The 24919-nt window shown below is 61.3% G+C and overlaps 4 protein-coding genes across 6 annotated transcripts in view; 1 reads left to right on the forward strand and 3 right to left on the reverse strand.

Annotated features, from left to right (window-relative positions):
- Positions 1–20088, forward strand: part of RECQL5 (RecQ like helicase 5) — a 37190-nt gene extending 17102 nt beyond the window's left edge. Inside the window, exons 8-19 of one of the 2 annotated variants that reach the window (XM_062216141.1) lie at positions 15685–15903; positions 16137–16236; positions 16342–16378; positions 16494–16552; positions 16633–16706; positions 16977–17070; positions 17336–17470; positions 17766–18307; positions 18560–18635; positions 18846–19070; positions 19252–19321; positions 19401–20088. In XM_062216141.1, the coding sequence (XP_062072125.1) occupies positions 15685–15903; positions 16137–16236; positions 16342–16378; positions 16494–16552; positions 16633–16706; positions 16977–17070; positions 17336–17470; positions 17766–18307; positions 18560–18635; positions 18846–19070; positions 19252–19321; positions 19401–19501 (1732 nt within the window). In that variant the 3' untranslated portion in view covers positions 19502–20088. Of the gene's footprint in view, positions 1–15684; positions 15904–16136; positions 16237–16341; positions 16379–16493; positions 16553–16632; positions 16707–16976; positions 17071–17335; positions 17471–17765; positions 18308–18559; positions 18636–18845; positions 19071–19251; positions 19322–19400 lie in introns of those variants that run through there. The other variant, XM_062216142.1, reaches the window with a different exon arrangement.
- Positions 1222–1980, reverse strand: SMIM6 (small integral membrane protein 6). Its single transcript, XM_062215998.1, has 2 exons — positions 1886–1980; positions 1222–1398 (listed from the first exon to the last, which is right to left on the reverse strand). The coding sequence occupies exon 2, from the start codon at positions 1390–1392 to the stop codon at positions 1222–1224; it is 171 nt and encodes a 56-aa protein (XP_062071982.1). The 5' UTR covers positions 1393–1398; positions 1886–1980.
- SMIM5 (small integral membrane protein 5) lies at positions 5195–13905 on the reverse strand. Of its 2 annotated transcripts, XR_009868489.1 has the most exons (4): positions 13821–13905; positions 8408–8568; positions 7756–8034; positions 5195–5345 (listed from the first exon to the last, which is right to left on the reverse strand). XR_009868489.1 is itself a non-coding variant. In XM_062216580.1 (3 exons), the coding sequence occupies exons 2-3, from the start codon at positions 8532–8534 to the stop codon at positions 7916–7918; spliced, it is 246 nt and encodes an 81-aa protein (XP_062072564.1). In that variant the 5' UTR covers positions 8535–8568; positions 13821–13905; the 3' UTR covers positions 7381–7915. The 2 variants fall into 2 exon arrangements, 1 of the variants encoding a protein (XP_062072564.1); XM_062216580.1 differs by lacking the exon at positions 5195–5345 and having other exon boundaries at positions 7381–8034.
- A 4-nt stretch (positions 20089–20092) lies between the features above and the next one.
- MYO15B (myosin XVB) overlaps positions 20093–24919 on the reverse strand; it is a 29104-nt gene continuing 24277 nt past the window's right edge. Inside the window, exons 51-64 of the mRNA XM_062216190.1 lie at positions 24832–24886; positions 24672–24744; positions 23740–23816; positions 22814–22887; positions 22612–22727; positions 22429–22523; positions 22244–22321; positions 22065–22161; positions 21796–21941; positions 21517–21632; positions 21077–21210; positions 20801–20934; positions 20560–20700; positions 20093–20443 (exon numbers count right to left, since the gene is read on the reverse strand). Of these exons, the coding sequence (XP_062072174.1) occupies positions 20366–20443; positions 20560–20700; positions 20801–20934; positions 21077–21210; positions 21517–21632; positions 21796–21941; positions 22065–22161; positions 22244–22321; positions 22429–22523; positions 22612–22727; positions 22814–22887; positions 23740–23816; positions 24672–24744; positions 24832–24886 (1414 nt within the window). The 3' untranslated portion in view covers positions 20093–20365. The remainder of the gene's footprint in view (positions 20444–20559; positions 20701–20800; positions 20935–21076; positions 21211–21516; positions 21633–21795; positions 21942–22064; positions 22162–22243; positions 22322–22428; positions 22524–22611; positions 22728–22813; positions 22888–23739; positions 23817–24671; positions 24745–24831; positions 24887–24919) is intronic.

Consider the following 24919-nt stretch of genomic DNA (forward strand, 5'->3'; position numbering starts at 1 on the left):
AGTGATCCCTTAGGGCAGGCACCTGGGAGTGAGGAACCGCGCTCAGCAGAAGTGGGTCCATTTCTACAAAGGAAGCCGTTGAGTCGGGTGGGTGGGGATGAGGGATATGATGGGATAGGAGGCCAGGACCCACAGAGACATGCTCAGGTCAGGAAGGTATGAGGCCAGGGTGTGGCAGCCCGTGGTTTTTCCCTCTCTTCTCTACATGAAGCAACTCTCTCTCAGTTATAGCCATGAAAAAAAGTGTTTGATTATTCATGACAGAGCCTTTTATCTTTGAGAGTTGCAGGGAACCATTGTTAGGTGTGTAGCAACCTCTGGCCTAGCGGCCTGGGCACCTTGAAATAAAAGAACAGTGCTGTGTTTGGGCCCGAGTTGAACTGGCTCCTGGGATCTCTGGGCCGGGAGAGCCCAGAGGCCAAGGCCTTGATGCTTAGTCCAGCGAGGAAGCAGGCACGTACCAGATGATCACATAAGGAAAACAGAGTTCCTGTTAAAAGTGTTTCGAAGGAAGGTGCCTGGGCTTTGGGGAGTACATGTAACAGGTGCTCCAGCCCCGTCTGGAGGTTTGAGACGATCACCTGAGGAACTCAGGATTAGCCTGAGATCTGAAGAACAGGAAGCAACTGAGCAGGCAAAGGAGGGAGAGCATCCCCACCAGAGAATGTGTGTGCAGAAGCCCCGTGGGCAGAGAAATACAGCAGCTCGAGAGCTGAAGCCATGCTGGCGAGCCCGGTGGGGCCGGGCCACACAGGGCCTTGCAGGCCCCAGGGAGACCTTGCTGGGGAAGCTTGCTGTGGCGGAAAATGAATCTCTTTTTAAAAGGAAAAAAAAGATGAACTGTCACCAGTTAGCAGATTTGAAAAGGAATTTTTACTTCGTCCAGGTGCTTTGTGTCCTTCTCTGTCAAGGATTTGCCCATCATTTGGCCGACCTGTGAGCCTCTCGGAGGACCTGTTGGCCATGGCTCCTCTCCCGAGGCTGGGACGGGCCCTCTGCAGGTTCTTGCATGGACCTGGTGGCAGCAGGGTGGGGGCGCCCAAGTGGGTCTCAGACCAACCCCCAAGCCCAATCCAGTATTTGACTGGACTCTCTCCTGATGGGAAGAGAAGACACCAGGGCTTGAGCCCTGGGCCAGAGGAGACTGCAGAGGGCCCCCTGCCAGTCTGGAGGGAGGTCAGCCCTCCCGTCCCGCTGCCTTCTCGACCCCGGGAAGCCAGGTCAGTCCTCTTCACACTGGGTCCTCTCCATTGGAGGGAGTAAGCCAAACACAACAGCAAACAAGATGAAAAGCAGGACTGTGATGGTGAATAAACCAATCACGATCAGGCCCCCCTGGTCCCAGGGGTTCTCCCAGAACTCATCACTCCACATTTCCTTCAGCTGGTACATGTCAGCCTGGAAAAGAGGGGACAGAGGCCCTGAGCTCAGGGGTACTGCAAGGCCCTGGCCAGGCACTGCTCCCCCAGCTTCGGCCTCTGCAATGCTGTCAGTGAAGAGCCAGCCCACCTCTGTGCCGCTGGGCCCTGTGGGGAGGAGGAGCCTTTGGGCTTGATGCCTCCAGGAAACAGTGGAGTCCCCTCCTCTGTAGAAGCAGGGTGAGGATGGCACATGGGGGGACCCCTGGGTTCTTCCTGGAGGCTGCCTCCGGACCCCCCGTCCTTTTTCCTGCATAGCCCCAGACTGAGCTAGGGCTTCCCCCTCTACCCCTGAGCACTATTCAGCTAGAGCCAAAAAGCACCACTGTAGATCCTCCCTCTATTTTTTCTGTCCCAATTTAGGAGCCCTCTGGGAAATCAGTATAGGAAGCAAGTGACCCCAGCAGAGACCTCAGTAAACATCCATGGAGGCAGGGAGCCTGGGAGGAGAAGGAAGGGGTCCTTACCTGACTGCTGTTAGCTGTCCTGTGTCCTACGAGGGTGGTCTCTCAGGCCCTGCACTTTGTGAGGGGTCTGCTCTGAAAAGGCCTCCCGGTCACCAGGGCCGTCCCTGGCCTCAAAGAAGCAACTGTTGGGAGGAAAAGGAGTTAGCCTTACCAGGTGCTGACCAGGCGCACAAAGGTGGGCTAGGGCCAGTTGCCTAGCAACCACATTCTCTTTCTGCCTTCCCCATCTGCCCCTCAGCTGTGTTCCGCCCTCTTGTGATGTCATCTGGGGGCACTCAGAGTCCTTCCCAGAGAAGTCAGACTTGTGGGGGGTGGGGGGAGAGATTGGTTTGGGGCCTATACCCCAGGCCACCCATCCACCTCACCTGTTTGCAGCTGAGTCTTGGCACTCTTCTGTCTAGACAACTCGTCCCCTGTGAGAACTTGCCCAGGGCTCAGGGAGTCCTGGGGCTGGGGCTGCCCCGTGGGCCTCACAATCTATGTGTGGGGTGAATGATTAACTGCAGCTCAGGGCTGGGGCCTCTGGGAACCGGTTCTGGGGTGGATGTGCTTATCACCCGGAGCCTGGCTTCCCCTGGCTACCTTTGTCAGCCTCTCAGCAGGGGCTTCCGGTCTGTGGTGCCACAGGGAAGCTGGAAAGGGAAGAAGCCTGTGCTGTGTGTGGGCTTGGCACCCTTGGCTCCTTCCAAAGCTGGGCTGTGGGGGCTGCCGTGGCCAGGGACTAGGCCCGGCACCGCCCGTCCTGAGGTGAGAGGAGAGGTGGGCCCGCCCTCGAAGACCTTGCCTTCCAGATCACAGATCCTCACCCCTGGCAGCTTTTACAAATGCCCGGGCCACACTTTGTGCCACTTGCATCAGTCTCTGGGGATGCAGGGTGCCAGGTTATTTTATTTTACTTTTGTTTATTTTGAAGATGTATTTATTTATTTGAAAGGCAGAGTTACAGAGAGAGACAGGAAGAAACAGAGATCTCCTATCTGCTGGTTCACTCCCCAAATGGCTGCAACAACCGGAGCTGAGCCAAGCCGAAGCCGGGAGCTTCCCTCACCTGGGTGGCAGGGGCCCACCCACTTGGGCTGTCCTCCAGTGCCTTCCCAGGTGCATTAGCAGGGAGCTGCAGCTGACACTCGAACCGGTGCCCATATGGGATTATGGGATGCTAACATCACAGTGGCTTAACCCCTGTGCCACAATGCTGGCCCCTTGTGCCAGGTTATTTAAAATTCCCGAGGTATAGCTGGGGTTGTTGACAGATGATGAACACGTTTAGTGAAGTTGTTCTTCACCTTGGGCTTAATTGGCCCCTGGCTTACCTGGCTTCCATTTGCCTGTGTAAAACCTGCTGACTCACACCCTTGGCATGCTGAAGGCTCACAGCGGGCAGCTGGTCTCCCGCACACCCTTGCTGGTCTGCTCCAGCAGGGCTCAGCAGGCCTCCGCTGTTTGCTCCCAGACCTGTTCGTGGTGATTATCCTCGTTACTATAATTGCAAACCGGAGTTGAGCGTCACATAAGCAAATGAAGCAGCAGTTGTAACTGAAACTCCAGTACAGAGAAGGGAGTAAGGCCCCCAGCTACGGTCCAGACCCAGGTGTACAGTCGGCTCGGACGTGCTATGCTGTGCCTCAGAGGGAGAGAGAAAGAGCCTTGTTGGCTCTGGAAATACCTGTCTGACCGCTTGGAATGACTTTGGAAGCTCTCAGATAGTACTCCTGTCAAAAAGGACACGGCCTTGATAAACCAAACACTGGGGCTGTATTGCAAAAATGCATAAGGATTTCACACTTGCATTCCTTAAGTTCTTGTTCTACTTTAAAGAAATGCAAACTCTAAAACAGATAGTACAGGAACTCAGCCACAGTCGGAGCAAGGACCCTGGCCCTACACCAAACAGGCTGGCCCTGGAATGTGTCTGGGTTTCACCTTGAAACGAACTGTGGCAAGAACAGGTGTGCCACATGTGCGGAAGGTGCTCTAACCAGCTTGTTCAAGTAACTGCTGGCCCTGCCGGGTAAATCTGTGCTGGCTGGAGAGAATGCGGAGCGGGGGAGGGGGTGCAAGTGCAGGCAGCACAGCCTGGTCTGGCACCGAGGGGATTCTTCTGTGAGGAAGTGGTGAGTTGGGACAGGACTGTGAGGAGTCGGGCTCAGGGGCAGTGTCCCATGGCAGGGAACAGGCCTGAGGGTGAGGAAACGTCTAAGTACACAATCGGGCCAGCGCTGTGGAGCAACAGGTTATAGGCACCGCTGGCAGTGCCGGCATCCTATATGGTCCCAGCTGCTCCACTTCCCATCCAGCTCTCTGCTATGGCCTGGGAAAGCAGCAGCAGATGGCCCAAGTGCTTGGGCCCACTGCACCCATGTGGGAGACCCAGAGGAAGCTGCTGGCTCCTGGCTTCAGATCAGCTCAGCTCTGGCCGTTGTGGTCATTTTTGGAGTAAACCAGCAGATGGAAGATCTCTCTCTCTCTAGCTCTGCCTCTCTATGTAACTCTGTCTTTCAAATAAATAAATCTTAAAACACACACACACACACTCACACACACAATCAGTTTGTCCTCATTTTTTTAGGATTTGGAATTTGTATTACCCTTAGTAAATGTCTTTATGAGGGTTTTTATTGTAAATTGCTCAAATATGTTAATGTTTGAGAAAACGGATTTAGGGGAAAACTGTTTTGTGTGCTGTCTGCCAGTTTCTACTAGTGAGAGTCTTGTCTCTAGGCTTTCTTCTTCTTTTCCTCCTCCTCTTTTTTTTTTTTTTTTTTTAATTTAAGACTTATTTATTTATTTTGAAAGTCAGAATTAGAGAAAGAGAGAGAGAAATCTTCCATCTGCTGATTCACTGAGCCGGGAGCTTCATCTGGGTCTTGCACTTGGGTAGCAGGGGCCCAAACACTTGTGCCATCTTCCAGTGCTTTTCCCAGGCCAGCAGGGAGCTGGGTCAGACGTGGAGTGGCCCAGGCACAAACTGGCACCCATACGGATGCCGATGTCACAGGTGGTGTCTTCACCCACAGTGCCAGCCCCTTGAGTGCCAGCTCTAATTGGGAGTAAGGTACAGAGGAGAACGCACCCATCTCCACGGCAGCGCGCAGCTCTTTTGAGGAACCAGGAGCAGATGTGTGGTGGCACTGAGGCTCATTGTAGAGGCCTCCTGGGATGGCTCCCATGGTCCCAGGCAAGCCTTGGTGGTGGTTAGGGATAGGAACAGAGAGCCGGTGGCCAGAGTCAGACATTCTTTTTTTTTTTTAAAGATTTATTTATTTATTTGAAAGAGTTACACACAGAAGGAGAGGCAGAGGCGGGGGTCTTCCATCCCCTGGCTTACTCCCCAATTGGCCACAACAGCTGGAGCTGCGCCCATCTGGAGCCAGGAGCTTCTTCCAGGTCTCCCACGTAGGGGGTAGGGGTCCAAGGACTTGGGCCATCTTCCACTGCTTTCCCAGGCCACAGCAGAGAGCTGGATAGGAAGTGGAGCAGCTGGGACTTGAACCGGCACCCATATGGGATGTCAGCACCGCAGGTTGTGCCTTTCCCCACTACACCACAGCACCGGCCCTGAGTCAGACATTCTTAGAGGGTTGTGCCTTCATGGCCACAGCCATCTCTAGGCATCCCAGGTCCACGGCATCTTTGTTCTTCCCTACAGTGGGGACCATGGCCTCTTCCCCCAGCCCATCTTCCACAGAGCAGATGCACAGAGGAGCTGCTTGCCTGGGGGATGCGCCAGGCCACCTTGTGCTAGAGTGTCTGTCTGCTTTGTTCATCTCAGTGGGACTGGGCTCAGTGTGTGCCACCTTGCTGTGGGCAGGGAGGAGGGAGTGCTCTTTGGGCAGGGATGACGCATTGTTGACTCGGCCATTTGTCCTGCTTGGCACGGAACAGAGAGCAGGGAGGGAGATGCAGGTGAGCCAGCCAGTCAGCCTGTCCGGGCCCGGGGCTATTCCGACCGCTCCTCTCTCAGTAGCCGATTGGGAACCAGAGAATCTTTTCCACCAGGCAAGCAGGGCTCTCCCTGATGCTGAAGGGGAGCCTTGGGGACCTGCACTGCTCCTCGGGAACGTGTTTGTCCTGAATCCAGGGTTCTGGTCCCTCCCACCTCCCTGCCTCTGTCTTCTGGGAGGGACACCTGTTGGGCACTTCCCACCTCTTCACCTGTTCATTATTTGAGACAGTTCAGGGTGTGGCTGGTTGGGAGAGAATAAGAGAATCTAAGAATCAGAACCTTATCTGTCCAGCAGCCAGGAGGCCTCCAGCCCTGGGTGTGGTGAGCCAGGCCCTGGAGCCAGAGGGGCTGGACTCAGAGGCTTAGACCTAGAGGCTGGCTGGGCCAGTTTTCAGCTGTGCACTTAAGACGAGACACCTGTTGTCACTAAGGCTCAATTTCCTTGTCTCTGAAATGGGGATAATAATGGTATCTGCAGCACTGAGGTATGTGATGATTAAATGGATTTAACTGTCAAAACACAACAGAGCAGGTACAAGCCCTCAGTGGGAATCCACAGTTCTCTTTATCAGGATCATCACTGTTGCTAGCATTTATGATGATGTTGATGATGGAGAATCCCATTCCTTGAGGGAGCCCAGACAGGTGGATTCTTGAGCTGCTTTTGTTAGAGCCACTTCCTCTCCAGGTCTTCAGCCCAAACCTGTCAGGCAAGTCCCATGGACACCAGGAAGTGAAAAAGTCAGCGCTTCTGCTGCCCCTGCTTGTGGCCAGGATGTCCGCTGGAGGTGGCTGGGTCTGGTTCCCCTCTCCACACCTGTGTTCTCAGTAGACAGGACTCTGCTCCCAGACAGCCGGAGCATGGGCTCCGTGGGCCCAGGTGCGGGAGCGCATGACAGATGCTCTTCATGACCTGGGGAGCTGCTGCGTCCTGGCTGCTGGCATTCGAGTGCCTGCCTTGACGGCTTCCTGAGTGCCTGGCTCTCCCTGGAACATTGTCCAGAAGAGAACGCGGGGGGCGGGGGGGGGGGTAGGAAAGCTGTCGGGTTTCAGCAGGGCCATTCTTTAGAAAGGGCCTGGTGCTCTGGGCCTCTGTGGCATCAAGAGGGCGGAGTGACAGTTCCTATCTGTGGAGCTCTGAGGGGTGCCCAGCACCGTGCTACATGCCAGATGTGGGCCGCCTTAGCATGTCCTCACGGCATATCCCAGAAGCAGGGGCCAGGATGTGCCCCATTTCCCTGGTAAGGGGCAAGGGTGGGTGTGAGCGCAGTCAGTGTGCCCCTGGGCAAATGGCCCAGAACTGGGCTGCGGATTATAGACAACACTTGCGTTCTAACAGCTCTTCTCTGACAATCTGGGAAGACGCAGTGGCCCACGTGTGCTAGTCTGGGGAGTGAAGACAAAAGTTACTGGTGGTGGAAACGGTCACGTGGCATTCCTGATCCTGGCACCTGCCAGGGGGCAGCCTCGGCCGCTCCAGCCAGAGCTGACCCAGTGCGTGACAGGAACGCCACTGTGCCCTTCACTGGCTCTGTGGCATGAGCGCCTGCATGGCTCTCCACCTCACTCGCTCTTCCGGCTTCCGTGGGCATGGGGAGAGCAGAGGCCCAGAAGGGACAGTCATGAGCCACACCCCTGGAATCTGGCACACTGCCCTCCTGATGCACAGCCCAGGCAACCTCAGGGAGTCTGGTCTCACAGAAACACACATCCGAACAGCTTTTACTTGGAAATAAACAGGCAAATCCTGGGCTAGAATCCTCGGCTTCTGGTAGCTGTTGCACCGTCCCCTGACCAGCTTCCTCTTCTTTGTGTGGGGCTGCTGAGCCCTGAGGGCCTGCTCCCCGAGCTTTGCTTTGTTAAAAAACACTGGGAGGCCAAGGACCCCGGGTGGTTGACTCAGCCTTTAGTTTTGTGCCTGTACCTGCCTTTGTTTCCTTGAAAAGGCTCTGGTGTCAGCATCCAGGCACCAGGGCAGAGCCAAGCTGAGGCCAGGGGATCCTCGTCTGGAGGGACGGGGTCCGCAGGGCCCGGCTGACAGCCAGCCATGGCTCTGGCAGTCTCCTCTGCAGCTTCTCAGTGCGTCACCGCCCCTCACGGGGCCTCACGGGCTGCACCTGGACCCTCCTGCCCCTCGGCTCAGGGCAGCAGCAGCGCACGCAGCAGTAGCTGCAGGCTAGCACCACCAGCAGCAGGACGGTGCCTGGAGAAGAGAGAGCACAGGGCCTCAGACGTGGGGGTGGGAGAGGAAGGACACCCGCCCCGTTCCCAGAGAGGCCCCTCCACGGTGTGCCTGGGCCTTTCCCCTGCGGTCTGGCTTCACGGTCACAGACAGAAGTGTCGAGCACCCTGTGGCAGTGCCAGGGCCCTGCCTTCCCCCCGGCTGTGTTCTGTGGACCGGGGGCCGGGGGTGCCATTGGACCGGCTTCCAGCCCTGCCTGTCCTCAAGCAGCAGGGTGTTCAGGGGAATCCCATGGCTTCCCCCAGGAGACACCTGCCTGTCCTCCGTGGCCTAGGGGATGGACTGCCGGCTGCTGCCACGGTCAGGTCTCCTGAGCCTGAGCACCCCCGCTTACCTGTGAAGATGACAATGATTGAGAAGGCCACAAGCTCCACGGTGTCGGCCTGGGGCAGCCTCTGCAGCTTGACCAGCAGCCTCTCACCCACAGAGCGCATCTCCTGCACGAAGCTCGTGGCTGCCATGCTGTGCTGGGCTCCAACCAGGGCGCCTGCCGGGCTGTGCCGAGGCAGAGTGAGCACCTGGCGCCTCCTCAGGGCTGCTCCACACTCGGCCGCAGCACCAGCTATCCCCCGCCCTCCCGCCCGCAGAACAAGTTTGTCGGGTCTCACCCTCTGCACCTCTGGTGGCTCCCCAGGGAGGAAGGCAGTCCGAGGCCGACCTCAGCACCCCTCCGCTGACACTGCCAGTGTGGAGAGGCTGAGGGCCTGCTCCAGGGGCTGCTTGCCAGCCAAGGCTGAGATTGCTGAAGGAGTCTGACCAGCCGGTGGAGTGACCACTGCTCCGTTCCTTCGTCTGTCTTGAGGCACCGCTCCTAGACTGGGCTGGGATGCTTCAGGCTGGCCCAGCTGCCATGCCAGCTCCTGGTCCTTCAGAACGTGGGTGCCTACCCCAGGTCTCCTGGGGGTGGGGAGACTGGCTTCAGGATTCTAGCGTGTGTGGGGCAGGAGGATCAGATTTTCCCAGGGATAGATCCACATCTGGCCAGAGTTAGCCGGGATAGAAACTGATGGGGAGAGGTGGCCCTGGCTTGGGGGAAACCAAGCTGAGTCCCTCGGGCACCCCACCTCTCCTCCAGCCCAGTTCCTTTACTCTCACACCTTGTTCTCCCCTGAGGAGGAAGAGGTGGCCCTGGGTCCCTCCAGTTTTGCCAGTGGACCCTCCCCGGAGGATGGGATCAGGAGCCCCAAGGCTGGGTTAGCCAGCCTCTTCCCCTGCTCCTCTAGCCTGACCAGGAGAGTCTCCTCTGCCCCACGCTGCCCAAGAGGCGCGAGGTGCAGCTTCAGGCTGGGTACAAGTCAGTACCTGTGGCACGTCAGCTGTTTTCACCTCCCGTGTGGACATGAGGGAGCTGGTGCCTCTTGAGCAGGGGACCAAGGACAGCCTTGGACCATCCAAGCCTGAACTGGTTCCCAAAGGCAGTTGCTGTAATGGGGAGGGGGGGTGCAGCCAGGGGCTCGTGCTTAACCTTTGGCTGTAATTATTACTGAATTGTCCCTGATTCACCTGGGCAGGCAGAACTCTGTTGTGGTTCCCCTGGGACAGCTGTGACCTGTGAGGCCGGTCACTCCTGGTGCGGTGCTGTGCTGTGGCGTAGCTGGCTTCAAACCACCCAGGTCACCTAATCAAGCCTCTCCCCTATGCCTGGCGAGCTGCCCTGTGGCCGTGCAGCCTTGGCTTGCATGCCTCTGATGGCAAGGAGGCCCTGCTCATGAAGGCCCCTGCCCTTGGCCAGTCAGACCCCTGCTGACCTCTTGTTAGTCCTACGGTGGTCACTCAGCACCTGGGAGGCAGCTGGTGTGCACCTCCTGTATCTCCCTTCCCACGAGCTGACGCCTCCGGGTTGCCAGCTGCCACCCCTCCTGCAACACCGATTCATCCCGGCCTTGAATGCTGCCCGCTTCCTCCTTTCGTGGCATGACAGGTGCCTTCATCTCCGCTGTGGCACGGCGATGCCTGTCTTGGAACGACTGGCCTGTGGCAGTGTGTGGTCAACAGTAAACAGCAAGTGCCTGGCACACAGAAATGCTACTGGGTGGGGTCTGGCCAGTGCTGTGTCTTACTGGCCTTGAGGGCTGTCACAGCGAGCTCCTCCCCAAATGCCTCTTGGGAGTCTCACCTGTCCTCACTCCCGGGTAGCGCACAGTGTATGTATTGAGGCAGCCAAGCTGGAGGTGGGAATAGCAGGCAGGTGCTGACTCCACGGGAAGGCAGAGGATTTCCTGTCGAAAGTGGGCGGTACCCGAGGCCCATCCTCCCATCCTCCCAGCGTCCCTCATGCCTCACCCTGGGTGAGTGCATGTCTCACACGAGCTGGGAGGCACAGAACCCTGGAATGCCTCCTCCCTTCTCCATGTGGGGAAACTGAGACCTGGCATCTGCAATTAAGCAGGACGGGACAGCCAGCGCTCTTGCTTTCCGTGCTGTCGGACCGTGGAATCCTGTCTCGGGCTTTGACCAGCAAGCGAAGTCAGCCCCACCCCAGACTGGCGGGCCTGGGACCCTGTTTTTATCAGCACACTCCAGATTTTGTGAGTTCTGCTAGTCTGAGCACATGCTGCCCACTCTGAGTGGGACCCTCCCTCTGGGCAGCAGAGCAGGCCTACGCTTAGATGGTGGTCTCCTGTCTTTGTCCTGGCTCTCTGTGTCATCCCTCCTCCCCAGGTGTCCAGGGTCTCGCTCCCAGGAACAGTGGCACCAACAGATGCCTCTGGGGACAGTGTAGCTCGGAAGCTGGGCTGCCTTCCTCCCCTCCCTCTTGGTCTGTACACGGTCTGCCTTTTCCAACCTGCTTGGCACCACGCCCACATTGCCTAATGTAGCCAAATGGAGACACTCCTTAAAAGAGGAAGTGGACAGGGAGAGCTTTTTCACTTGTGTGCCACACCCAGCGCCCCAGAGATAGGTTGTGAGCAGGAAGCCAGCAGCAGTATGGAGACCCTGGGTGCTGTGATCTGCAGAGCAGGGAGGAGGCCGCTGGGGCCGAAGCTGACTTTGGTACAGGAAAGGCGAGGTTTGTTCATCAGAAGCTTTGCCCACCAAGCCAGCCGTCCATGGGGGCCATGCAGTTGGGAAGGTACCCTGTGGGCCCAGTCCTGCCCTGCTCTGGGAAGTACCCGTCTATACCAGTGGCAGCCGTCGACATGGACAGTGTCACAGCTTTGCACCCAGGGCGTCCCTCAGGGTCAGTGGGGAGCTGGATGAGCCGCCTAGACTTGGCCAGCTTCACCCACCCCAGGGGTCTAAGCTGGGCCACTCCCTTGGCCCTGCCTGCAGAGTGAACAGAAGTAGGGCCACTGCCCCCAGAGTTGAAGAAGAGCACTCTCAGCACTTGGTAGCTTGTCACTTCAACCCAGGCCTGTGACAGGGCACGTGGTGGAGCCCAGGGGGTCTTGTTCCCCGAAAAGGAGGGAGCACATTCCAGCAAGTCCCCAGGCAGCCTTGGCAATGGGCTATTTAAAGTGAGGCCAAGGGAGTGCCTGACGCCTGCTGCCCAATATAACCAGCAGCCGTCAGGTGACCGTGTGGCATGTGCCCCAGCCGTTGCTCTGCGGGAGCCCTCACATTCCCAGCTGCAGCTGGGAGCAGAGTTCTGGGGCCCGGCCTGCTTCGGAGCCCTTTGCCATGTCAGGTTTGGGAGAAGGAAGCAGGGCAGCCCGCTAGGGCCAGGATCATTCTGTATTTTTCCAGTCTTTATCTCAGGTTCACCAAACTCCTTCCAAACCATGGTTCCTGCCTGTGAACCAGGGAAGGCAGAGTCTTCCCAGCCCCAGGTTGGGAGTGCCTCGATGGGAGACTTCCGAGGGTCCTTTGAGGTTCCTGAGTGACAGAGCGAGTGGTGGCTTGCTGACCCCAGAAAGGGCCAGCAGCCCGGCTGCCTGTGCAGCCCTTCTCGGAGCCCTTGGAGGGTGCTCCCCAGCCAGAGTGGCAGCCAGTGGGGAGAGAGAGCAGAGGAAGAGGAGGAGGCTGGCAGAGCTGGAGCGACTGGGCTGCATGCCTTTGTGTGGCATCTCCTGGCACAGAGCGCAGGCGGGCAGCCTGCAGGCCAGACAGCTGCCGCTCGGCACCAAAGCTTCCCTGTTTCCTTCTCGCCAAACTGATAGTCCAACTCTGGGCTCCCCGTGTGGAATAGGGCAGGAGGCCTGTGTGTGACTGATAAGCCCAGTGTGCTAACGCTTGGGCCCCAAAGCGCTTCTTGCCCTGCCCTTTGGTTGTGGTGGGTTCCAGCCACCCTTGCCCTGCGGGGCACTGTCTGGTTTGAGAAGCAGCCACAATGAGCGTAGCCGACAGTGCGGGAGATGTGTGGAGTCCAGAGGTTCACCCTGACGGCGGAGACGCCCACTGCTCAGTGCTGAGTGTGGGGACCACCCCCTCCCTGCCTGGCTCTGACCAGAAAGTAGGTGCTTGAACCTCCCAGGGTTCCTGGTCCCCCAGTCCTGTGGCTTTCCCGGCTGGGAGGGGGCACTTCCTGCTGCTGCCGACAGTTAGGAGTAGTTCCTTTCTGCAGCCCCCAAAGCGGGGCATCCTCCTCTACCCCAGCCCAGAGCTGTGCAGGAGGCCCTGCCACCTGTGTTCTGTGCACGCAGCGATGTGGGTCCTCGCCTGCCTGCCTGGGCCTCTAGATAGGGGGTGGTGGTGTTTCTTATCTCTGTGCCCCTTACCCACCTGGCCTCACTGCTGCCTTGGGTGCAGCCTGGCCTTGGTCCTCTCCCTTCCCTGTGCTGTGCACTTGTGACGCATCAGGGATCAGCCTCCCCGGCCACCAACCTGGGCCAGAGACCACAGCCTCTGCCAAGCCAGGAACACTTGGCCTGGCCCTTGGCTTCCACCTTCCCCTGCACCTTTGTTTTTCTCCCTTACTCCGAACCAGCTTGTCCTGAGAATATCTCAGGCAGGTGGAGCATGGGGTGGGACTTTAATCCTGGTGTGAGGACTGGGAGGCTGGAGGCGTAGGCAGCCCTGGCTCAGGGGGTCTTGCCCCGGAGGGTCCCTCTCAAGGCTGCCCAAAGTAGCAAAGAACCCCAGAGTCCTCCCCACGGCCACCAGTGCGGCACAGGCCCGGGGTCCTTCCCCACCCAGCCCTGGGGTTAGAGTCAGGCATGCGTGTTCCTGGCACAACATTCAGGGCTCGCTGCCAGGGGGAGAGCTCAGGGGAGGAGACCTGGGGCCAAGTGCTGAGCTGAGAACACAGGGCAGTGAGCAGACCAAGCCCCCCAGGGGTGGATCTGCTGTTCCCGTCCAGGACACAGGTGGGCCAAGCTGCTGCTGGCCCTGTTGCATCCTGGGGGCCTGCGAGCCAGTGGGGCCTTCTCTGCTGGGGAGACAGCAAGGACAGGGAGGGCCCGGCCCTAATCCTGGGAAAAAGGGAGGCTCAGCTGGCTGAGGACTGTTCTTTCCCGAGGCGGGACAGTCAAATCCCTCTCTAGTCACTGAATAGAGAAAGCTTAAAGTGACCTGCACAGTAAGCGGTTTGCTCGCATGCCCCTGTGCATATTGAGCAGAGTCCACACCCTGCCCCTAGCACACACACACACACACACTCACGCACACACACTCACACACACACAGCGCCACTTCCCTGGCCCAGGGTCCCAGGGAGGGCACAGGGATGCACAGAAGGACCCAGCACAGCCCCTAAGACCGTCCTCTCAGTGCTCACTTTCAAGGGTCACTCTCCACCCTTGGGGCAGGAGAGCATGGCTGCCCCCCTCCCTTCTTGCCCCCCTCCATCAGTGGCCGGTGCCACTTACCTGGGAGCTGAGCGGGAGTGTCCCAGAGTGGAGCCGCGAGTTCCTCTCCCCAGCCGGGCCACCACCTTGCACTTCCTCTGTGGGTGCCGCTCTTCTGCGCAGCCAAGCCGCGCGGCCCTGGGTTCCGCACCACTGACAGCCAGCTGCCGCCCCAGCCTTGCCTTTTTGTTGCCGGTCGTCCTGGATATCCAAGTGTCAAGTTACCGTCGCCAGAGGGAGCCCTTGCTGGGCACTCATCCTGGGGCTTCGGCACCAGTGCCTTTCCCTGCCCTGTGAGGTCCGCTTGGGGACAAGCTCCCTCTCTTCCTCCTCCTCTCCCTCGGTCCTTCCTCTCGCCCTGTGGGCTGGGCTGAGCTGAGCTGATGAAAGAGGAGGTGGCCCCAGGGAGGCTCTCCCTGAGCTTGGGGAGGGTGGGTCAGGGCAGTTCTGGACAGATGCAGCCCGGCCCACCCTGCTCCTCTGGCTGCTCCCTGGCTGGTCCCTCCCTTTGGCCTCTCTCAGGAAGGAAAGTAAATAGTGGGGGAGCTGCCAGACCACCCAGGCAGAGCAGCAGGCTGTGCAGCCATCAGCATACAAAGGTGTTTTTTGGGGGAGCTTGGAACTCCCCTGGAGGCCCAGGGGTGGTGTGTTTGCCTCTCCTGTTCCTCCAGTCCCCTGCTGCTGGGACTGTGTCTGCACTGGGGGCCTGGCTGGCAGGGAGGGGTCTAGAGGCCTACGGCTGGGCGCTTGGAGATTTGGCTGGTCGTGCCACCCTGCAGACCAGGCTGCAGGGAGAGAAACCCGCCCCGGTCCTGCTGTCAATGGGGTTCTTTGAGTCTGAGCACAAAACCCCAGTGAGTCAGGGTTTGGGGAGGGCAGGGAGTAAGAGGCCAAGCGTGTGGCTGCGCCACTTGGATGGCGAGCCTCCCCGGGGCTGGACAGGTGGCCACTGTGTAAAGGCACAGACTCCACGGAGGGAACATTTGTCATCTTTGTTCTGTGGGCTGCAAGCAGGAGCCCTCTGGTGGCTGCCCCCACTGTCTCAGCCCGTGCCCTGCGCCTGTTCCGAGGGTGACAGTAACCCCCAGCCTGACAATCAGAGGAGTCCTAGAGCCTTCTGGGCTGCTGGGCTGCCCTCTGCCCCCTGCACAGCCTGGGCAGACGCTGGTCACCCAAGATGGGGCCGAGGCTGCGTCCCCCTAACTAAACACACTCAGTGCTGACCCTGCGCCGTGCCAGCTCTTAGAGCTGCTGCCAGCCTCGAGCTGGATGCCCTGGGCCGGATGGGCTCGTCACAGCCTGTAGGGAAGGGATCACCGAGAGGCAGGCGCACGGCAGAGTTCTGAGGCCAGGGCAGGACCCTCTGCTATTCTCTCCTGCCCCCAGAGAAAGGGGGCCGGTCCTCGTGGTCATGTTGGTATAGGAATGTGCTCCGAGCACTGCCTCATCTGGCTTCACCCGGCCTGTGAGGCAGAGTCCTCTTAGCCGTGTCACAGGTGAGAGGCGCAGGCTTCTGGCATGGAATGTTTCCCTGGGGTCACAGCCTCACTGGCAGAGCCAGCACCTGTGCCCAGAGCATGCGTCTTGCCAGGGAACCCTGCCGTCAGGACGGGAGGAGCTGGAGGCAGGGTCCAGTGGGGCAGCTGGACAGAGTGGGGTTCATATCCTGGTTCCCAGGACCCCCTGGGTGGCAGCTGACCTTCATCCATCTAGTTTCCATCTGTCCAGTGTGCAGGGCCAGCTGCTGCCTTGTGAGGAGGCACGTGAGACACCCAGCATGGTGCCAGACACTAGCAGTGCCCGGCTGGTGTTTGGGGCCTGGGTGAATGAACGCTGCCCTACCCAGGGCCCGCACCCCTCACCTCTGCCACACTGCCTGCTGCAGGTGCCGCCACGCTGCCATTGCCAAGTACTTCGGGGACGCACCGCCTGCCTGCAGCAAAGGCTGTGACCATTGCCAGAACCCTGCAGCCGTGAGGAAGCAGCTGGATGCCTTGGAGCACAGCAGCAGCTGGAGCAAGACCTGCATCGGGCCCTCCAAGGGGAATGGCTTTGACCCTGAACTCTACGAGGGAGGCCGCAGGGGCTACGGGGGCTTCAGCAGGTGACGGAACACGAAGACAGGGGCCCCTCACCCACTGGAAGTAGTCCGTCCCTCCCCTGGTGCTAAGGCCAGACGAGAGGCAGCACAAAGCTGTAGTCCTCCCCCTGCCCTGCCAGCCATGCTGGGGCCCAGGCCTCAGCTGGCCCAAGCTGCCAGGTGGTCCCTGCCCATCAACATGAGTAGGGAGGGCCAGGGCCAGGCCCGGGGCTGCTGACACCCGCTCTGTCCCCTAGGTACGACGAGGGCTCTGGAGGCAGCGGGGACGAGGCCAGAGACGAGGCCCACAAGCGGGAGTGGAATCTCTTCTATCAGAAGCAGATGCGCCTGCGTAAGGTGAAGGGGCATGAGACTTAGGGGGACCCAGGCGGTCCCCACCCACACCCTCAGTGCCTTCCCAGCAGGGCTGGGAGCCTCACGGGCCTTCGTGTCATCTTCCAGGGCAAAGACCCCAAGACAGAAGAGTTTGTGCCCCCAGGTCAGTACGGACATGCTCCCAGGGGCTGGGGGGCTGCTTCTGGGGGCGTGGATAGAAGCTGCCTTCCTGGGGGCGCAGGAGGTCCAGAGGGTGGACTCCCTCTTCCTCCCCCCAGACGAAGACTGTCCGCTGGAAGAGGCTTCTAGCAGGAAGATCCCCAGGCTCACTGTGAAGGTGAGGAGGGGCAGCGGCTCACCTGCCAGGAGCCCGGCCCAGCACGGCGGCCGTGTGACCCGCTCCTCTCTGCTGTGCAGGCCCGGGAGCACTGCCTGGGGCTTCTGGAGGAGGCTCTGACCAGTAACCGCCAGGCCACGGGCACTGCTGACGGGTGAGTGTCCTGAGATCCCCGGGGCTGGGCCTGGAGACATCTGCCCGGGCTGGGGGCTTCTCCGAGCTCTTGGTCTGGAATGGCAGGAAGCCCCACGGCCCCTGAGCGGGCAGCCCCTCCCTAGATTATGACCCCTCCACTCTGGGGCACGCGGGGCGCAGGCCTGGCTGCTGGAGGATGGCAAGCCCCAGGTGTCAGAATCCCTGGGCCCTGAAGCCATCCCCGGGGGCCCCCGCCCGCCTATTGCCTCGTGTTCCTTCCTCCCCACAGAGCCAGCCTTCTGGCCAAGGCTGTGGAGCTGGAACACGAGATGTTCCGAAATGCCAAGATGGCCAACCTGTACAAGGCCAGCGTGCTGAAGAAGGTGGGCCCTGTGCGGGGGAGAGGCGGGGGCTCAGGATAGGAAAGGGCAGCCCCCCACACCCCAGGGCTCTGCCAGCCGCCTGGCCCCAGGAGCCACTTATGGGGTAGAGCCTGCTCTTCGCCTCGGTGCTGGCTGTTTTCTGGCCAACCCCTGAGAACTAGAACACTCCCAGTGCCCCTCTTTCTTGTACAAAGAAAAGGAGGCCTGAGCGTGGCTATCGAGAGGAGCTGCGAGCCGCACGCCCTCCCTGTGTGTTCCTGCCCAGGTAGCCGAGATCCACAAAGCCTCCAAGGATGGGCAGCTCTATGACACGGGAGGCGGAGCCAAGAAGCGCAGTGCCCAGGCCGAACCCTCAGAGCCCAGCGAGTACGACATTCCTCCGGCCTCCCAGGTGTACTCGGTGAGCAGCTTCCGGGCGTCCTTCCGAACCTAGGTCCGGGAAAAGCTCCACTTGCCCTCCAGTAGGGCACAGCCCTGGCCCTGGGGCGCCCCCGGGAAGGCCCTGGAGCTTCTCTGCTCTGCCTGCCCTGTCTTTGTGGCCTGAGGCCTCCCGTCTCTTCAGCCTGCCCCCAAGTGGCGTCCTGCCTCTCACCTCCCACGTTCCTGCAAGCCCCAGCCCAACGCAGCCACGGCAGGAGCAGCCGGCCGGTGTCCCCACGCGGGGTGGAAGTCTCAACTTTCTTTCTTCCTCACAGCTCAAAGCCAAGCGGGTGGGAGCTGGTTTCCCCAAGGGCTCCTGCCTCTTCCAGACGGCCACTGAGCTGATGGGAAAGACTCAGCCCCAGGACGAAGCCCCCCAGCCCGTGCAGGGAGAGGAGCAGGAGCCCCCCAGCCAGCCCTGTGCTCCCCAGGACGAGGGCTGCAGTGAGCCCCTCTCTGGGCCCAGACCAAAGGCCTCTGGAGGTGGTGCCCATTGTGGGGGGCCCTCCCCTGAGAAGAAGGCAAAAGGCTCCCCGGGGAGCCAGTCTGTTGCCAAGACGTCGGCCAGCAAGAAACAGCAGCTCCTGGCCGCAGCGGCTCGCAAGGACTCTCAGGACATCACCCGCTTCTTCTGCCAAAGGGCGGGGAGCCCAGCCCCGGCCACGTCAGCCCCGGGGGCAGAAGACGCCAGCCCCTCCTGTGAGGGGGTGCAGGAGACGCCCCCGGAGAAGTGCGCAGAGGAAGAGGATGGAGCTCGAGCCCAGGGACGTTTGCCTGCCCCTCTCCAGACTGAGGAGCGCCCTGGGGCGGGGCCGGGGTAAGGGGACAGCGAGCCACGGAACCGGTGGGGTCCGCTGGAGTGCCCTGGGGCGGAGCTGGAGTAAGGGGACAGCGAGCCGCAGAACTCGGTGGGATCTGCTGGAGTGCCCTGGGGCGGGGCCGGGGTAAGGGGACAGCGAGCCATGGAACCCGGTGGGATCCGCTGGCAGCACTCCTCTCGCTGCCTGGGCCTCCTGGGACAGGGAACAGCTGGGACCCCTAGCTCTGACACCTGCTCTTCTTCACTTAGGAGCCAGGGGCCTCCAGCACCCCATCCTGGGCCCCCAGAGGAGACACAGGGGGGCAAGCGGCCTAGACCCCAACAGGTATGGCCAGGGTTGGGGCACAGGGAAGGGAGGAGGCACAGGGGAAGGGAGGAGGCCTATGGAGGAGCGGAGGGGACCCGTGGCTGCTGCCATGGTCAGGGCTTCAGGGGACATCGTGAGGGAGCCCCCCGCTGAGGCCCAGTTGTCCAGTAGGAAGGGTGGGGTCAGTGGATGAGGCCCAAGAGTGACTCTGCTTTTGTCCCTGCCCAGGACGACCCAGAGAGCCAGGCTCAGAAGAGGCCGTGCCCCTCAGCCAAGCGCTCTGTCTTAGCTGAGGCCATGGTCAGCATCCCGGCCAGTGACCCGGACAGCCGGAACCCCACTGCCCAAGGCCCCAGCCAGCCGTCAGCCCCTGGCATCCCCCTGAAGGAAGCCGCGAACGTCGTGGTCAAGTGTCTGACGCCCTTCTACAAGGAGGGCAAGTTTTCAACCAAGGTAGGGTGAGCGGGCGGGCTCCGCCCCAGCCAGGCCTGGCGCGCAGGGAGCAGTGGGGGCTGGGGGGACACAGAACGTGAGCCCCTGCAGGCAGAAGCGGCTCGGCCCTCCCTGGGGTCCGCCTCGCCCTGGCCCAGGGCCGGGCCCTACCCTCTGCTGCTCCTTTCCCTGTGCCCGCCAGGAGCTGTTTAAAGGCTTCGCCCGCCACCTGTCCCACCTCCTGACTCAGAGGCCCTCTCCCGGAAGGAACGGTCAGTGCTGGGGGAGGGGGCGGAGTGTGCAGGGAGGAGAGGGCCCCACCTCCTCACATCCCCCCTCCCCACCCTGTAGTGAAAGAGGAGGCCCAGAACCTCATCAAGCAGTTCTTCCACGGCCGGACCCGGTGCGAGAGTGAGGCTGACTGGCACGGCCTCTTTGACCCACAGAGATGACCCCGCCGCGACTGTGCCCTCCCAGACTGCCGCGCACCAGCCTGGCCTCGCTCTCCAGCGGGGGGCCGGCGGGCTCGCTGGTGCCAAGGGCACTTTCTCAGGGTCTTTCCTCTGTCTAACCACAGCTTGCTTTGGGGATGGCCCCAGACACCTCCCAAATCTAGATCAGAGGCCAGGGGTCGGCCCGCCTTCCTGCCTCCTAAGCCTGTGGTCCCGTCTCGCCCTCCCTGCCTCTCCTGGCCCCCATGGCTTGGTTCTCTGGTCGGACGCCCAAGCTAGAAGGTGGGTGGCTGGTGTGCCTGCCGCTGGGTGGGAGGGAGGAGTGGCTCCTCCCTCTCTTGTCAGAATTGTAAGCCAGGGTGAGGCCCACCTGTCCAGGTACTGGGGCCTACTCAGGGGGAGCCCTTGCCAGGCCCCTTCCCTGAGACGCCCCAGGCACAGAGCTTGTGGGAAGAGGGGCAGCAGCCGGCCCTGCTCCCTGCCCAGCTGCTGGTCAGGAAGGCCAGGCCCCACCGAGATGTTTACAAGACGAATAAAGTCGCACGCGTGTGTCCGGGTAAACACGTGCGTGCACACAGCCCTTTTCTCTCGAGCGTTTTATTTCCTCAGCAGCTGCGTGCCCCAGACCTGGGCTCCTGCTCCCTGGGAGCCTGGGTGGGCATCTCCCAGACCTAGAGCCCACTCCCAGGGGAGTCTGGCTCCTCTCTCTGTCTGCCAGCCAACGTCAGTCTAACAGCCCTCACCTAGCGGTCTCCACTTAGGCCTGCTGGATTCCAGAACACAGCCGAGTGTGAAATCCAAGCAGAATGACCTGGGGGACTCGGGCCGCGGACAGCCTCTTCTCCGTCTCCCCACGCCCCACCCTCAGTGGAGGCCGGGCCACTGGGCCACAGACATGCTGCTGTCCAGCAGGAAGACGATGGTGTACATCAGCTCCTGGGCCTGTCCAAAGGAAGCACGTCAGTGCGGGGCCCCCAGGCCAGCCCCCGCCCCGCCCCCACCACTCCTGAGCACGGCCCGTGGGCCCGAGCTCCTGCTGCACCCCAGTGGCCACTCACCTGCGGCAGCTCCAGCCACATGGACTGAGGGCTGTCAGCCGAGCCGTAGTTGATCTCCAGACCGGGAGGGCCCCCCGGCTCCAGTGGGCTCAGCAGGTGTAGCTGCTGCAGGTCCTTCAGGTCGATGGAGCCACACGTTTTCTGGGGACAGCAGAAAGAAGGCCGTGGCTCCCTGGGGTGGGGCCGCAGGGCGGTGGAGAGGAATGGCCTGAGGGCCGCCTGGGGCAGAAGCCCTGCCTACCTGGGAGCCCGGGTCCAGCAGGAGGAGGTGCTGGCGGTTGAGCGCCAGAAGGGCAGGTCCGGGGAAGGCCAGGTTGCTCACCCGCAGCACCACGTAGACAGTGTAGCCAAAGAGGGGCAGCTGGCTCGTGGCCTCTGGGGATGGGGAGGACACAGGCAGGAATTTGACCGCTGGGGCCCTGGAACCTGTGCTCTGTAGCCCCCCCAGGACAAGGGAAGCAGACAGAAGCCACCTCAGTCCCGCCGTGCGCCCAGCCACTCCTGGCCCCCGACCCACTGATGAAGCTGATCTGGGCTTCCTGCGAGCTGTGTCCTTGCAGCTTCCGCAGCTCCTGCCCCATCAGACGCCTCACGGTGGCCACGTCCACCTGCCAGTGCAGCAGCTTCGGGATGTAGGTCAGCAGTTCCTGCCTGGGGACACAGCCGGGCTCAGTCCCGCCCGCGACCACGGACCTGGGACAGGGCTGGGCATACAGCAGGTGCCGGATAACCAGACTGCCGCCTGCTGGGGGTGCGGTGAGGGGGCTTGGGGTAGGGTGGAGGGGACAGGTCCTTGGCCCGCCTGCTGCAGCCTGTCTGGTTAGGAAAGGTACAAGACCAATGGCCTTGACCGTGGAGGCGTGCACACACATCATGGGCTGGAGGACAGGTCCTTGGGCAGGCGCTGAGGTGGGGCCAGGAGTGATGGGGAGTACAGGGGGCCGAGCTCTCACGCACTCTGACGGGGGGTTCTTGTCAGCCTTGCCAAGGTGCTGGAGGGCAGCCAGCCTGGCCAGCTGGGCGTCCGCCTGGGTGCTGACCATCAGTTTCCCCTGGAGGTAGTCCCGCAGCACCTGAGCGGGGAGGGCTGTGAGCTGGCGGCTCCCAGGCGCAAGCAAAGTCCTGCCGTCCCCCTCCCGCCTTCCAGCTACCACAGACCCATATCCTTGTGGGAGGGGGCTTAGAGGTAACCCAGGGCCCTTGAGCGCACAGCAGTCCAGGCGTGGGTGGGCTGACCTGGCCGAAGTGGGTGCTGATGTAGGTGGAGTTATCGAAGTGCAGCGGGGTCTCCCAGCAGAGCCGCCGGCTGTGCAGGCTCACATTCTGGTGTACCAGCACGCTGTTGAGGTACTCGTGGGGCCACAGGGGCCGCACCAGCTCACCTGCACAGGGAGCCGGGTCAGAACACGCCCTGCTCTGCCGCCAGGGGTGGCTGGAGAGCCGTCCCAGCAGGGGAGACGCCAGCACCCGGACCCAGCTGAGCCTCTGCTCCCTCCGGGGCTCACCTTCCCCTTTGATGAGGAAGAGGGCAAATTCCTGCACTTCCTGGGGGTCACTGACGCCCATCCGCCCGCACAGCTCCTCCAGCACTTCTCCTGCCACCTGCGCACACAGGCGTCGTGTGACAACGGGCACGCGGCCAGGGGCGGCCTCTTCCCGTGGCACGGCCCCCAGTCCCGCTCACCGTGAACGTCTCAATGTTCGTCTTGTAATCCACGTTCCCAGGCAGGTGAATGAGAAGCAGGCGGGCCACCTGTCCCTTCTGCCGGGGCACATGGCAAGGTCAGTGCACCAGCCGGCAGAGGTCCCGACTCCGCACACTGCCCCCTGCCGGGGAGGTCCCAGAAGGCCCCTCCGCCCACCCAGTACCAGGAAAGCCTTCATTTCGCTGGGAGGGGGCAGGCGCCGGCGGCCGCCGTACTTGACTGTGCGCTGGAGGTTCTCCTGGCTGCTCCGGGCCAGCTCTGCCGGCGAGCAAGGCTGCAGTCAGGAGCCTGTCCCGCCTGTCCCAGTCCCTCCCCAGCCCGCTGAGCTCTCCGCGCCCATAGGCACCTTGGCCAGGGCCCGAATCCTGCAGGAACTTGGTCACGTAGGGCATCAGCGTGGTGGACGGGGGGAAGAAGCCCGTGAGGAGGCTGAGGAAGCTCCAGCCTCGCGCGCAACGCTCCCTGTGGGGCAGACACCTGACCTCAGGCCCCGGTCAGGGCGCTGCGCTGCCCCCAGAGGTCCCCGCCACCCTCCAGTCCCCACTCACGGCCGGGGGTGTCCTGTGACCTGCTTGATGGCCTGGCAGTAAATCTCATCGCGGAGGTTCTCCTCACTGGACAACTGTGGGGACGAGATGGGCAGGTGGGCGGGGCGGGCCTGGGGCCGGAGAGCAGGCGGGTAAGGAGGATCTGAAGTTGGGGAGCAATCCTGCTAACACCAGCGGGCTGGGGCCCAGCCAAGGGGACATCCCATAGCCACCTCTCCGTCTCTGCCTGATCCCCTCTGCCCCACAGGTCACTCTAAGTCACTGCCTCCACGCACTTCCTGACCCTTCATGGTCATTGTCACTGGGTCTCCTTGGCTTCTAGGCGGGGCTGTATCCTGAGCCTCTGTCTACACTCCCCGTGGTGGTCTCAGGGGCTCCCTGGCGCCCCCTTCCAGCCCAGACCCCTCCCCTCTGGCCCCTCAGCGAACCCTCCCACTTCTCACCTCTGCGCTGCTTCCCGCAGTCTCTCACCTGGGACCCTTGCCCTTAACCCCCCAGAATCTCAACAACCAGGGTGACCCCCACCAAACGCAAACCAAAGCTCTCCCCAAAAGCCTCCAGCGGTTTCCCTCCAGAAACCCTACAATAGCCTGCGGGCCTGCTGCCTCCTGGGCCCACCGTCTCCTCACTCGGCCCCAGCTCTCGTCAGGATTGTCACCACGGCCCCCACCCCTGGCCCGGACGCCCTGTCCCCGTGCACACGGCTCCTTCCCTGGTTTTGTCCACCGCCTCCTCCCACGGGGTGGTAGCTCTACAGAGACCTCACCTTTAGGTTCAGAACCATGCCTCCCGCATGGAGTAGGTGCTCAGAGAATGCTTCTGATCCATATGAAGGCACGGTGGCCAGGGAAGGGGGACCCCAGCCAGCCACTCTGGGCTCGTGGCCGCTGCCCACATGCCCAGCCCCCAGAGCCCTCACATTTTACCTTCAGCAGCTCATAGAGCAGGTTCGTCGCGTCCTTGCCCCGGCGCTTAGACTGGTCCCCCATAAACTGCATCAGAGCTGTGGGCAGGACAAGACACGGTGAGCTGCCAGCGGGCCTGGCCCAACCCGAGCTGTCACTACCCAGGGCCTGGCTCGCCACCTGCATGTGGCCCAGGCACAGCAGCTGCCTCCTGCTGTACCAACAAGGAAACCAAGTCCCCGGGACCAGCACACGATGCGTGGTGTGGACCAGACCCTCCCACGACCTCTCAGTCCCACACACCACAGCCCACAGCTCGGGTGAGAGAAGTGGGGGCACAGGAACCCCCAGCGAGCGTCGCTGAGTTGGCAGACTGGGGCAGGGCCAGGCAGAGCTCAAGGAGAGAGGGGGGCCATGTGCCAGACTGAGGACCCAGTGAGATGGCACGTGGCGAGACTCAGCTCCGCCCACCAGGAGGTAGGACAGCAAAACGAAATGCAAGCAAAGGAACTGGTGCCAATCAGCTGGATCCAAGATGGTGCCTCACCTGGTCTCAAGTTGACCACACTCCTCATCACACCCTCATTATAATGCATTAGCATACAAAATCATCCCCCAGACACCACGATGGTTTATAGTTGCCATGACAACCGTGGAAGGAGAGAAATGGGGTGGGTCCCTAATTCCTGGAAGCCGCCACCTCTTTCCCAGGAAGAAGCTGCTCATTCCATCCAGATCTGGGCGTGCATGTGTCCAACCCCACCCAGAGGTGCTGAGACGGCACACGGGGCTGCTCTGTGGAGTCACCTGCCCTTGGCCACTTTCCTTAATGAAAATGCTCTCGCGTGCACTTCGCCGGCTGTGACAATGTCGCCCTCTCCCGGAAGCCAGGGACCCTCCTAAAGCCAGCGTGGCCCACACGGTGGCAGCCCCGGGACACGGCAGCCACTCACCCTGGAAGCTTGCCACGGCTTGTCTGCTCGTGTCCTCGTCCTTAAAGCTGATGAGTGACTCCTGGATGGGCACCTGTGGCCAAAGAGGCCGGGCTGTGGGTCTGGGGCCCGGGGCGGGCAGGGCAGACGCGGCGGCCAGACTCGTCCCCCTGGCCCTTACCTTGGTGTACTGCACCAGGCTGGCGATGGCCTTCCCCTCACCTGTCAGGTCCAGCCTGTGGGGGCAGAGGGGAGGCCCTGTTTGACTC

The sequence above is a fragment of the Lepus europaeus genome, chromosome 18 (genome assembly GCF_033115175.1).
Source record: "Lepus europaeus isolate LE1 chromosome 18, mLepTim1.pri, whole genome shotgun sequence".
In the NCBI taxonomy this organism is placed as follows: Eukaryota; Metazoa; Chordata; class Mammalia; order Lagomorpha; family Leporidae; genus Lepus; species Lepus europaeus.

What these genes read in the sequence shown, in the direction of transcription:
- SMIM6 (XM_062215998.1), bottom strand. Translation starts at nt 1,392, where the DNA reads ATGTACCAGCTGAAGGAAATGTGGAGTGATGAGTTCTGGGAGAACCCC.
- SMIM5 (XM_062216580.1), bottom strand. Translation starts at nt 8,534, where the DNA reads ATGGCAGCCACGAGCTTCGTGCAGGAGATGCGCTCTGTGGGTGAGAGG. An exon ending in AATCATTGTCATCTTCACAG is followed by an intron (nt 8,035 to 8,407) that starts GTAAGCGGGGGT and finishes TCTCTTCTCCAG; the next exon opens with GCACCGTCCTGCTGCTGGTG.